The sequence below is a fragment of the Lepeophtheirus salmonis genome, chromosome 1 (assembly GCF_016086655.4).
Source record: "Lepeophtheirus salmonis chromosome 1, UVic_Lsal_1.4, whole genome shotgun sequence".
Taxonomy (NCBI): Eukaryota; Metazoa; Arthropoda; class Copepoda; order Siphonostomatoida; family Caligidae; genus Lepeophtheirus; species Lepeophtheirus salmonis.
In genome coordinates this window covers 1,704,566-1,719,264 of record NC_052131.2, presented here as the reverse complement: position 1 = coordinate 1,719,264, position 14,699 = coordinate 1,704,566, and the positions used below count along the sequence as shown (strand labels likewise).

Below are 14,699 nucleotides of genomic sequence, written 5' to 3'. Positions count from 1 at the left end.
AATATAAAAAATATTAGCATATCTGAAATCAAGAGAAAAAGTTAGATAAAAAAATTTATTATTGACTTTAAATCTCTATTTGAGGAATTGTTAACAAACGTGTACCTAGTATAAATTTAAGTAATTATCAATAGATTATCTGCCATAATTTGACCAGGTTATGATCTCAAATCTTCAACAAAATAGAAAGACTGATTGCAACTAACCATCTATTCAATATTCAAGAAGTTTTCTTTGAGATTTAAAAACCTTACATTAAAAGTAATCATTAAAATATTACAAAGATAAATCCTTAACACACATAAATCTAATTAAGTATTAGTTTTTAGTGCAAAAACTACACATCTTTATGTCTACTACCAACAATTTATTTCTTATTTGATTAACAGTATGTTCGGATTGTATTAAAGAAATTGGAAATATTTACTTCACCATAATTCTTTCAGTACTTCTGTAGTTACCAATCTTTCAATATAGACTAAAGAAATTTTATAAAGAAACAAATTAATTGATATAAGTATTTTTTAAATTTATCATAATACATCATCCATATGTTTTATTAATTTCAAAATCAATCTTTCACATGAACCTTCCAGGATGCATCTCAAAAATTTTGCATTTCATTATGCTTTCAGTCACTCATAATTATTATTTAAATTCTATTGATTTTTGCCGTGCATCTGCATGCAAGTCGTGCCGGATGTTCAACATTCCCTAACGCAATATAATTTTAAACGACAATAGTGGGGCATGAACGTTGTGTAATTATATTAGTTTGTAAACACAGCAACAGAAAATGGCATCGCTTAAATTATAACGAAATAAAAGAAGTTGAATACATAAATTTCAACACTTTACAATTTAAAACTTTTCATTCAGTAGACTTAAGAGACTTTTCGAGTTAGTTCTTTGATTATATATTTATTTTGGTCATCCCAGGTAACAGTTGAAATTTAGATCAAGATATTTCTCAACTTGCCGCCTCGATATATTTCTGTATAGAGTGACTGGCGATCCCCTTTAGATTCAAAACTAAAGAACAAGTATGAGTCATTATTTGGTAAATGATTTAATTTTTTTAGATGGAATTGAGGAAGCCTACAAATATTTACATGCATAACATTATACTAAATAATTCCTCCCTCATAAAAACGGGTTTCTATTTATTGATGTACACACTTAAATAACTTAACAATATAATATGAAATACATATAAAGAAACATCACAGATCAGATAAATATATTTTTGAGGGGAAGAGACGAGCTGAAGGTAAATTACTTTTCACAAGTTTGACATGGATATTTCATTCGTGTACATTTATACTATACATGTATATACAAACACTACCTGAGATTTGTTCCATTAATGGTATAATATGGTTAAAAGAGGTGAGAGTTAACTCCTCTCTTGCATTGAAAAAAGAAATAAGAAACTGACCATTGACCATCATCGTATTTAGGTATTATAATATTTATAAATATGAGTATATCCTATACGAGTCTATATTTATGTGATTTTTTTTTAAAAAGAGACGATGAACTGAATACAAATTCTATTTTTAAATACTGTCCCTGAACTACGAGCTTTCATGATCACAAGAGATAAGGGTAAATATATATTTTTTGGGATTTTGTTTTTCTTCAAAAATTGATATTACATGGAGGTATTTGCATCACCTATGCACCTATAAATACACATGTTGTGTACAAGTTGTAACATGTATAAAGAGATGTTAAAAGTTGTACATCTTTATTTAATTGCAACACTAGTCACTGTTAGCTAATTATATACCTTCATTTTGATCTAATAAAATTACGTATTTATTATGCATTTGCGTGTAATATAACTGTGTGCATTTGAACTTTACAATGTGCCACAGAATATTTTTTTATTATCAATTTAGGGGTGACCGCAAGGGAGGCTGAAAAGGCTCTAGCCCCTCTCCCCCAACAAAAAATAAAAATTAAGGATTTTGTTCTTATTACTAGAAAATTTAATTTTTCAAAAAGTTTAATTTTTGGTAAACAGATGTCAATTTTTGAAAAAAAAAATTCAAAATATTTAATTTTTTGAAAATAGCTTTGAGATTTTGGATTTATTTTTCAAAAAATTTAACCTTTGAAATTTTTTTCTAAAAAATCAAATAACCAAATCCCCAAAAAAAAAAAAAAAAAAAAAGATATATATATAACCTGTGGACGCTCCTGTAATTAGTAATTTTCATCAAAATAGTCCAAAATTAATCTGGGCCATCCATGTAATAGTCAATAATTGCATTAGACACATCAAAAGTCTACTGTGAATAACTCAATTCATTTTTAGGTTACAATACCCTTATACAAGTTACAACATGTACACGAAACATAAAAATAAAAAGGCAGGGGCGTCTGTAGGATTATATAATTTTTTTTTCACAGGGGGGGGGGGTTACTCTTTGGAATTAAAAAAAAAAAAATGCGAATTAAAATTTTTTCTCTACTGCAAAGTTTATTTTGATCGAATGACTCGTTTTTTACAAAAAAATCCATAAAAAGATTTTGTTTAATTCCTTGATTGGGATGGGGGGCAAAAGCTCCTCCAGTCCCCCTCCACGCGCGGACGTCCCTGAAAGTGTATATAGATTATGGATTTATCAAATTAATATCGTATATTATGTGAAACACGTAGTTTGATCTAGTACAGGATGATTATAGAATAGTAATTGATTGAAATTAATTTTATACTCAATATTAATAAAATAAAAACACCAACTTGGGGCTTCTTTAGTGAATAACTATGTATAAAAAACAAAAGTATGTTTTCATTCTTGGGAAGATGCAAAAATATATATAATATGTTCAAGGTCTTGCTACTAACTTAGGGATTATATATTATTTATTAATATTATACTGACAAAAGATATAAATATACAACTTGCTTTAAGAACAACATCTCCTGACTATTACGATCAGTACTCAATGTATTGTTGATAGGAATGGATTTAAAAGCATACAAAATATAGACCATATTACACATGGACATACAGTGTATATTTACAACAACTAAATTAATCGAAAAAGCAGGCGCCAAGATGATAGTTTATACTATAAAAATTATGATTTAATCTTGATAGGCACAGCCTATCAAGTATGATTGTCTGTATAGTATTTATTATACAGTTACGCATTGAATGAAGAAGCTAGCTCTCTTAGTTATTATAATTTCATAATGTACAATGTACATACTCTGTGGCTGAACTCTCACCTCTTGACAAAAAGATAACAAAACGTTCTCTCAAAATATTGTTTTGACCTCTCCCTTTAAATGGTTGATATTCTATTGGACTTTAAAATGATGGGCATAAAGTACAAAAACAACTATATAAGTAGTAAATCTATTACCAATATACAGTGTTGACTACTACTAGGGAGAAGGGAAAAAAATGGGAACTCTCCGGGGATGAGTCATTCATTACTTTACTACTACTATTAATCCGGCCGAATATATGTGTTTTCAACATAGTAGTACAATCCCCCCTCATTTTAAATGAATTCGTTAGGGGCAAATTCCTCATTGAGTGTGTTTTTAAATTCATTTTCAAGGGGCGACATTTTTCTTAGCTTATAATTCGTTTCTTCCTTCTCCTCTTGATGAGCGAGAGGAGTTGGGAAGGGAAAAAAGGAGCGCTCTGATTTAAGTAAAGTTGAGAGATAGAAAGAGAGACAGGAGGGAAAAAAGAGAATAGTAGGAGTGATATATACAGCCTGGCCAATCTGCCAATTCTCTCTCAGACTTGCCCGCTATTCTTCTCTTCCCTCTGCAAACACACGACATACAAGACATTATTTATTTTATACTAAGTCAGTAGAGCAGCTGATTTTGAGGGTTGCGTATGTGATTGTCAGTTTTAATATGTGTTTCTTCATGAAATAAGTGTGTTATTACTTGATAAAGAAAAACATCATGAAGTGTGACTCCATTGTTGTATATTACTAAAATATAAAACATAATAAAATCAAGTGATTTGTTCAACTTTAAGTCAACTACTACACACAGCTTCTCTATTAATTATTATCTATGATAATAATAGTACTTAACCCAGACTGTTATTAGTAGATTTGGAAGCAACATCCTTCAAAATGCATGGTAATAGTTATTAGAATAATCCTTCTTCTCGTTGCTATTTGTTATTTCCAAAGTATTTAGTAATTGGTTGACCTTTTCCTCTTTTTTTTGTTTTGTTATTTTGCCTTTCAATTATTCTATGACGTCATTGTTGCTGTGATCAATACATCACTCATTAATTCACTCTCCTATCTAAAGTTCTATCTAGGTGCCTATTTATTTATACTAATGAAAAAGGAAGCGGGTTTTATATCCCCCAAAAAGTAGAAGGAATCAGTTATTTATTAGCTACTACAAATTATCATCAAATCCAACAAATATCCGTAATAATCCAGACATGCCTCATTGAGCTGTAATGGGTCATTAAAAATATAAACAAATCCATTTTTTTGCATAGTTAATTTATCCCGGAACTGACCTATGTTCATTGTAAAATAATGTCCCTTTTTTTATAACAAGCGGCACATTATAATCTATTCTTAGAATCCTTACATCAGTGAGGGACATTAATCATTGATTTTTTTTTTTTTTTTTTAAATAACTCAATAATTAGGAGTTGATAAATTGATTCATCTCCTCACATTTAAAGGTACGACTATAGATACAGTGTAATAAAATATTCAGTTTGGAATTCCAAAAGTAATATAAATTTTGATCATTATTAGCCAAGGGGTTTTTATGAAATTATATTTCTGATTTGTTTTTTTATGAAGATAAAACATAAATAAAAAAGGTATTAAAATCAATTTGTCTATATTTTTCCTTATTTCTTCATAATTCCGTTCATGATTGTTCCTCAAACATGTGCACATTTCTTCAAATAAGGATCATGATTAATATTATTGTGTATTTGGACCTCGTTAGTACATATATAACTTTTATTTTCACACAGTCCATCTGTAAAAGTATATAGATACGTTCAAATATATGTAGTTATGTTTATTACGAAAGACACTTCTGATGTAATATCATCATCACATGTACTACCAAAAATATTTATTTATAATAGACATTATCCTTGAATAAAACGATTATTTAAAAAATATATGGAAGAAGTTCTTCCAATATGAACTTATTAATAATCACAACTAGGCCTTTTCTGCTAGAAATAATCTAAAAATGACTTTGTCAAAATTTGAGGCCTCAAAAGACATTTTAGTTTGAAGAATAAAAGGATTTTCGAGTTGGAATTGACACTTGAACCATCCCAAATATAAAGCTATGAGTCAAAAATTGTACTTTTTGTATTAATTCATCAGTCAAAATGATATCCTGCTCCTTGTTTTTCTTCATTCAAGGGGTAAAATATGTGCTAAATAACTTATGGCTTCCGCGTTTTATCCTCAATTTTGTTCTATAGCTATCAATTCAACGAGAGTTAAATTTTCCTCAATTACTTCTCTCCTTATCTGTGATAAAATAGGGAAACCTCAAATCATTCTAAGACGCCTTCAATTATTATTAAAAACAAGGTGAACAAATTTTCTGTAGATAAACAAAATACTATGAAGTACAATTTTTGAATAATTATAACTGATCAAAAATGTAAACAATATTAATCCTCAAGAGGTCATGAATGGATGGGGGTATGTTCCAAACACTCCTTCTACCTATATTATTGTGAAAACATGTTTTGTTGAATGTTATAAACGATTCCATAATATAACATTTGTTGCGAGAAAACGTTATTCATTACTTCCTTGTGGAAATACAGATGTTTTACTCCCTTCTATATATGTCTCATTATACATATATATTATGTATTGGAAGACAAATTGTTGTTTAGATATATTTTTCGTAAGATTTCAACAGTTCATCTATTTATTTATTTATCTTTGTGTTCATAAGACTGATTGCAAGAACATAGTGACTCTAGATATGGTCCGAACAAATTCCCTTTGCAGAACAATAACAAATAGCCAACAAAACAAATCGTTAATATGAAAAGGCGTACTTATTTATCACTAAAAACTGCAGTTCGAAATAAGTTAAGTCTCGTTCCGGTCCAGTTCCGTACGGAATATCAGTTGGAAAACTTATAAGGTTCCGTTCTTGATGATGTCACTCAACATTATTTTTTCGTCTTCTTAAGGACAGTTCCAAAGGCTGGACTGAATCAGATAAATAAAGAGTGACACAACACCTAGTGAGAAGTGAAATAGTCACCAAAAAACTAACGATATCTGAAAGTTTTGGCAGCTCAATAATCTTGTTTCAACTTGATTTGAACCACGCGAAAGGGATTTTTTTCTTGAGATATTTACAAAGTTTATGGTTGAATTTTTGATAATGTATAAGTTATCGATTTTATGTCATAGCGTAGCTATGCATTTCAACGCTTTTAATTAAATATGACAGTTCAGTAAACTTAGTTTATGTCTACTATTTGCATAGAGATAAAATACATAAAGTTATGATACTGATCAATAGCAAGGGAAATTCTTCCCGACAGTCCCGGCAGTTGACTAGAAATAAAATATAGTTGACCAAAAGAATCGAAAACATAGTATTTCCGACTATAAGCTCCAACAATTCAGTATAGTCGTTTGAAAAAAAATATCGGTTCTAAGAAGAATTAGATAGGTCTTTCAATCTCTCAAATAACTTGATTCATCTGAATCAAACCATATATTCACACTAATTAAATATATTGCAAAATGTTATGTAAACATAAAAGTATATCATTTGGGAAAACGTGAAAGTGCGATGATTGAAAGGGAACAGAGTTTGTAGAATAATCACAAATCTTATTCAATTTAGGAATCAATAACTATTGAATTATTGTTAAAATAATCTCTCAAATCCCTCATTCATATTTTGAAAGACGAAATATAATTCTATTTAAATTTAAAAATTGGAATGAATATTAATATACTTCATAAAATGATCTATTTAAAAATACTCTATTAACCTATTGACATCTCTAAATTGATATAATTAGGTATTAATCTATTATATTACCATACACACTATATAAAAAAATATAGAAATATTCAAAGTGCCCTTTATGTTTTTAACATACCTAACTATCACAATTCCAATGTTTGGTCAACTATTTTTTTTTTCCACATCATCACTGTATTTTATCTTTATTTGTTGTGTTGACTGATTATTATTGTTTTGCAAAGATAATATGTTCGCAACATATCTAAAAGTATATTGTATCGCAACCTTCTACTAAAATCCGTACCAAATCTTTAAAATTGCCCTGATTTGTATTGCAAAGGCTTCACTCCACTATTTTTGTAATCTTTTGGCATATGCCATATTCATACTTTAAATGGGTGCCTTCAAACTATTTCCTTTTAAAAATAGTGATCACTCCAGGGTTCATATTTTATTATATTATAGTAACTTCTGATTTAGCTAAAATTGAAGTTTGATAAAGTTTCAATAATAGAAAATAAATTAGATCTTTATGTGATATTTTAAAGTAATACTTTATTATTAACATATCCTTGAAGGATCAAATGTATTGTTATTAATGTATAAATATCCTACGTTGTTTTTCTTCCCATATATATACACATAAATACACATTTGGTCGATTGAGAAATATAATACGTTAGCTTTGTATATTGTACATTTTCTTTATCATTATTACATTGATATAAGAATAAATGAAAATATTGATCTATCCATACGGTAATGAGCTAGTGATACTTGTACACAATATACTCGTTTGTAAGAACGTAAACAAGCATTTTTCATGCAGGAATCAAAATAATCATTAGTGTTGGGTTTTGATCTAAAAAGTCCTAAACCGGTCCGAGATCATTTTGATTTTTTTTTTTTAAAGAATTTGGGTCTAGACCAGTCCTAAGGAAAAATCGGTCTCATATAATATACGAATGATGTCATATTAAGTGTTTCAAATGTTTACAACTTCTAAATCAAGGCAGGGGAAAAAATCGCATCATAGAGTCAGACTGAAAGAAATCAGTCCATTTAGACCAAGAAAATCAACTGAACTGGAAAAAGATCCGTCTGGGAAACGTAATTTCGTATTTCCCGCCCCTTTTTTAAACTAAGTAAATCTTATTCTTTATTGGTCACATCGGATTGGACAGTTTTGAACTTGGTCGGTTCAGTCGTGAATTACCCTGTGTCGAGTATGGAAGTCTCAAAAAAAGATTTGCCATATTTTACATTTTAACTACCTGGAAGAGAAAAACGCGTGGAAAGCGACCAAGAAAATTTGAGATGTATGTGGGGCTGATACTTAATAGGTTCCAGCAATTTTTCCCTCGCTCAATTTTGCCTTCTACTGTGAACAGCTCGAATGTTTGAAGATGGTGATTGAACAGAAACGGCCAGGATTGGTGAATAGGAGACAACAAGACTTGATCAAGACAATGCCAAACTGCACACATCCTTGCTGACGCGCCAGAAGCTCTGGAGCTCGTATGGGAAGTTCTTATGCATCCACCATATAGCTTGGACCTGGCACAAAGTCAGTACTACCTTTCTAGTCTGTGGCCAACGCGATTGTGGGTACAAATTTGGGTTCAAAAGAGGCATATGAAAAATAAAATGCCGAGTTTTTGACAATAGGGATAAGGGTTTCTATGAGAAGGGCATTATGAAGTTAAATTTTTGTTGTCATCAAAGGGAACTGGGCATACTTGGCTTAAATCGGATGTAACACTTCTTATAAAGCATTGGAATAAAGCGAAAAATACGAAATTACTTTTCCCCAAACTATTATATACAAAGGATTTAGGGGTTCTTAAAGCAAAAGCCGTTCCATAAAACTATCTATGCTAAATGACGTCATCTTCCATCAATAACTTAAATTATATTTTATGTTATAGGGCCTAGACGGACCTACTTTTTTCAATATGGAGTTTGTAACTACCAATCTACATGACAATATTCCCCGATCTAGATCGAATTCCTTTATATGACTAATCTAGTCCGAAATATTTTTATGTGACTGATCCAGACCGAACTTCATTAAACGACCAAATTAGTTTGGTCCAACAAAACTGTTACTGTCTCAGACTGATCTAGGATTTTCAGAACGAAACCCAATACTATATACATATATGCAGTGTTGTTTGGGTGCTTTTTTAGGAACGCAGTCCGGTCCAATCCAGTCCCACTTGTCGTTCCTTAAAGAAGGTAAAATCGATCCCTCGTGACGTCAATGATGGCTTTTCCCCTTCATTTAATTATTATGTTATATAATAGAATAAGTTAAATAACTGAGTAACAATATAATATGTTCGTATTATAATGAGAAAATAATATTTTTTGTAAGATATATGCAATAATTTGGCTTAATATACCATCGATAGTTGTATGAAAAATTCCAAGGACCGACAGTTAAGGACCGATCCCAAGGGCCGACGGTCTTAAGGACCTGTCCCCAAAACTGACTATGCCTTTATTCAAAATATTGTGTCGAGTTCCTGAAAAAAGAGTACATAATCCCTGCTACTAAGAATATTAGAGAGACTAAGTGAACCCATGAGCTACAAAATTAATTATAGCTCTAGATAGGACCGGTCCTAAGACTGGATTGGACTGGATCGAATAAATAAGGACTCACACAACACTACATATATGTATATAAGATGATATGCAAGGTTGAAAAGGTCTATTAAGTATGTCTATGCATATCTTCATAATACATATATAGTATTTGACCAAACTTATTTAGCATTTTGAAGAGGAGCACTTTCTTGTTCAAGGAGGAATGCTCCTTACTATGTAGGGTTTCCTACTCTATGTATATATATCTTGATTGAAAGGATTACATAATTTCCTTTTTTTGCGCTTGTAGTATGTATTCAGTTTACACGAAGACTGAGTGAAGAAAAATAGCTCATGCATGCAAATTGATTGTGATTATATATTAATAGATATTTAAGGGAATGGAATAACGTATACAAAGACTAAACGATTTATTACATATACTATATTATTATTGCCATGTACAAGGGGGATCTGAAAGGTTTCCGACCTCAACGTAAAGATGGGAGCATCACTGGGAGAAGTGTGTCGAATTACAGGGAGACTATGCTGAAAAAAAAAAAATGTCTTTCATCTTTTATAAGTAGGACTCTTTCAAGATCAACCTCGTAGATATTATGTAGGATTTGTTGTGTGCAAGTTGTAACTTGTACTTTTATTTTATGCAAATCGTACGCATTCCAACCATAAAGTAAAGGGGCCTTTTATTTCTAATTTATCTTACGTTTTTCAGATATTTCTCACGCATAATCAATCAAAACATTTTATGATTTCTGATAAAGAACCACAAAGTTTTACCTTCCTGCCTTAAATACATTAAAAAGAGCCATAAGATCTGTTTAATTTGAAGTCAATACATATTATTATTTTGTTTTGCATGCATTGTTCTTCATTTACTATATGGTACTTATCTGAAAACTTGATAGCACGATTTCATGACGTCATAACACGGTTGACGTCACGTAGTAGGGAAAAAACTCACGCCGGACTGATTTCGAAAGGAAATCAGATGAAAAGTTTTAAAATGATATATTTTTTTTAAATTTGAGGTAACATACTTAATTTGGCAATTCCCAATTCTTTCATTATGGCAATTAACCTTTGGTACTTAAGTGTAATTTGCGTTGCCTCCAAAGGATTTATCAGAATAATCCTTGTTGATATTAAAGTACGATAATTCGGTTAAGAATAAAATAATAATCCTGACTTATTTTTGAGAAAGATTATTCCAGTATGCTCTTGTGTTGATGGGACATCAACCTTACGCATGGACTCACTCCATGTTACAAATAGATATATCTTTTCATGCTCTACAAAGTTGTACGCAGTCTACATATTATAAATTATAAAATATTACTTAACCGTGTTTACACTTTTTTTTAAACATTTGATTTGAGTTTTTTTTTGCACAATTCAATATTGACTTTTGTAAAAACAAAAAAAACAAGGAATATCTTTTAAAATTTAATTATTTGCTTTTATTAGTTTGTTTTTTCTGCATTATTCTGCAATGTTTTGTCATGTCATAGAGGCACACAATAGTCACTAATACCTAGAGGAGTGTAACAGGGATTATCATGAGTAGTTTTGTTTTGTTTTTTTGCAACTTGAAAAGACTTTATTACTGTCAACTTCCTCAATTATTATGAAGTTTATGAATCCTGCTTCTTTCAGTATATCAGAAAAATGACATTATTATACAGGGAACACTGAAATGAATTTGAGTTTAATAAAAAATTATAACTTGCCAGTATGTAAAAATATGAGAAAACGGAAAATGACATGGTCACCCTGACAATTTGGAGAATGTTTGGGATAAGAGCAGTTTAGCTGTCAATACGTTTCTTCAAACGAAGGATAATTTAACATTTTCTAAGTGGTTATACGCACATTATTTTCAATTTATCAGAGAATTAGACAAAAACCTCACAGTAAGGTGCACTTAATGAGGTGGTGGGAAGCCTTGTGATAAGTGACTTATTACTTATTAATCTACACAGAAGGTAATATTGTAAAAAAACCGTATTAATTTCAAATGCAAGTAACTAGTAATATGAAATAGATTACATTTTAGAAGTAACTTGCCCAACACTGGTGGGTATGAGCAGGCTCCGAGATAAGCTCACAGTACCACCATTTGGGACTAAGTTGGGTCCTATGCAAAGGGGCTAAACTTCCAACACAAATGAATTTGTCTTTAATGAGTAAAGGCTTTAGTGATTACATTGATGTTCTCTCTACAAGAATTACAAAAATAATGCTTACAGTTTAGGGAATTACCTAAAAACACTCTTCAGATTGCCAATTAAAAAAAAATTCACCGTCATATTTTATACAACTCTCGAAATGAATATGGAAAGATATCTTATTTGCAAAATAATTTTCTCTGATTAACAAAGTAAATGCAGTAATTAAAACAGCTCATATTTTACCCATTTAAAAAAATAATAGTAGAAAATGTAATAATAAAACATTTATCCTTTCAATTATATAGAATATTAGGTGTTCTATTGAAATCTGAATACTTACTAATTCAATAATCAATGAAGGCTGAATCAATATATTATAGCATGAACAATAAGTTACAAAAGATAACATACCTGAGCTATTCAGCTTACGTAAAAGTCGAGAAAATGACACTTGAACGTCATGGAAGAATTTCCATTCGTGCACTGTAGGACCACCGGGCTCTGTCAAAAAAGGCCAAACTGGACCTGAAAGAGTAAACAAAACCATGACCAAGCCCCTCAATTCCATTAGGGCCCATGCAAGAGATTTTCGAGTTTTCACAACATACTATCCATAGAGCTATAAAACAAAGTAGGTGGAAAAAGCCTTGTGACGGTGGAGATACCACTTTTGACACCGGCATTGACAAGAAACCCATTTACTCCATTGCAAGACTCTTTTGAATAAGCTTTTTGAGTTCTTTGAACTCTTTTTTTACACTTGTGGCCCCTGACAGCCCTAATACCAACCCCTTGATTACACCTTTTGGGTGCATGTCGAGGAGAATGCCTGCAGTGTCCATCATCCAAACACTGAGGGTCTCAAAGCTACTGTCATCCAGCACTTGGACGCTATGGTAGATGAATTCCTCCACAGTGGGAGCTAGGCCTTCCACCACTGCATGTAAGCTATCATTGCCGCAAAGGGCGGTTACATTAATGATTAAGAGAGCTCAGGCACACGTATATTTATAGAATAAAATTTGTTGAAATTCTATTGTAAATTATATCTTGTTGAAGTTTAAAATTCAAAGTGTTCAGATTTTAATGGACCAATCGGTTTGTACTTCTCTTTATTAAAAAAGCAAAGTTAGTTTGATTATCTGGGGATACTTATTTGAATACTCGTTACTCTGATGGGTATGAAACTTACAATTTTTGCCTAACTGATAATTTTGTGTTGATAAAGGTACAAATTCATTGATTTAGGGGGGACTGCAGCCCCTCCAGTTGACCCCCCTGCAGATGCCCCTGACACTTCCTAACAATCTTTGAGTGGTAACAAATTTTTTAGTCAAAAAATTATATTTTATATAGGATTGTTGGAAATTTGTCCTTTAAAAATTGTTATTCCGTTCTTTTAGTTAGTTATAATAAGATTCACATGAATTAATCAGCTCGGATGTAGCTGCGTTTCTTCCTCTTGTGGACGTTAATCCGAATATTTTTTAATTATTGAGGATTTACATGCTTGATGAATATCCTCAAAATAGAAAAAGGTGAGGAACATAATTTTTGACGAGTAGGAGTCACGAGTAAATACTTGCATTTCAGACAAACGACCGGATTTGTGTTTTGTTACCTTCATCAAACTCGAGGACCAATTTATGAGTTCTGCTTGTGAGGCATAACTAAGTAACACTGAGGATTTGCTTCAATAATAAAGAAAATCTATATTATTATTAAAGCTTAGTTGTCTGTTTTCCTACCCTTAATAACTCGGAGCAATGCCATGTTCCACCATTGCTGTATTTTTAATTTAACCCAATTTTATAATAAATGGCTTATATTATTTACAAAATACACAATGATGTAAATCCGGTGTGTTTTTTTAGCTGGCCCGTTAGTTTTTAATTGGTAGTCTGAAGAATGAATTTGTTTTTCCTCATTCATTATTATTTAATTCCTGAGTAGTGAATATCCTTTCCTAAATAGATTCAATTATATTCATAACTTGATTGAAAATTTGTGTGTGTAATAAAAGCCGGAGCATTATCATGAGGACATGTTGCGGAGTTATAATTGTAAGTCCTTGTTGGACTCAGTGTAGAATTGGGGATCGAACTCGGAGTAATTCTAGCAAATGTCCTTGATTATAATACCCTTTTTCCCTACATCTCTTATCACAACTGATTGTAGCTGATCTAATGGAACATCAGGAGCATTATTCTTTCTCTCATCCAAAGCATTCTTCGAATTGTCAGGGTTACCATATTGATTTTCGGTTTCCTTTTTTTAAATATGCCCGATTTTCATCATTGGAAATACACATTAAGACTGCAGATAAAATGGAGCTAACTAACAATCAAAATCAAATTTTTTTTGGGGGAAAATATAATGTGAGGAATTTTTTGAAACACTTTTTCTTCTCTTTATTTGCATCAAAATGGTTATTTGCTTCCATAACCAATTTTTAGCTTAGATATTGAAGAATTTTGATGCAATTTGATTTAAAAAAAGTGTTGTGTAGGTGGCTATTACTGCATTACATTGTTTAAAACCATGTTAGTTTGATAAGAAATTGATTTGCTCTCGCTCATTTCCAGAAATTGACTTGGATACATATTGTGTAATAGTGTTTATTATACATAGTGTATGTTTCATTATTAAGAATTTGTTCAGTTATGTATATTATATGTATATAGTCGATATTATTGAAGTTGAATGGTTTCATTTTCTATAAAAATGAAATAAATTATTTGGTGTAATGGGTAAGATATTAGCTGCTTAGCTAACCCCCAAAGATGTCAAGGGGCGTCCGCAGGTTGGTTTTTGGAATTTAAAAAAAAAATCTGCTGACCTAGATGTATGAAAGTATGAAATCTTGCCCACCTCAAAGGCTGAATCTGGTAGACTAAAGTATCTGGTGGCAAGTTTATTCCAACGCC

At 31.1% G+C, this 14,699-nt stretch overlaps 1 protein-coding gene across 4 annotated transcripts in view; it reads left to right on the top strand.

Annotated features, from left to right (window-relative positions):
* Window positions 1-14,699, top strand: part of LOC121113783 (uncharacterized) — a 116,847-nt gene that overhangs the window by 66,655 nt on the left and 35,493 nt on the right. The window contains exon 1 of one of the 4 annotated variants that reach the window (XM_071887014.1): window positions 3,795-4,126. The exons of 2 other annotated variants lie outside the window; for them this stretch is intronic. In XM_071887014.1, coding sequence (XP_071743115.1) covers window positions 4,120-4,126 — 7 coding nt within the window. In that variant the 5' untranslated portion in view covers window positions 3,795-4,119. Of the gene's footprint in view, window positions 1-3,794; window positions 4,127-14,699 lie in introns of those variants that run through there. One more of the 4 variants, XM_071887013.1, reaches the window with a different exon arrangement.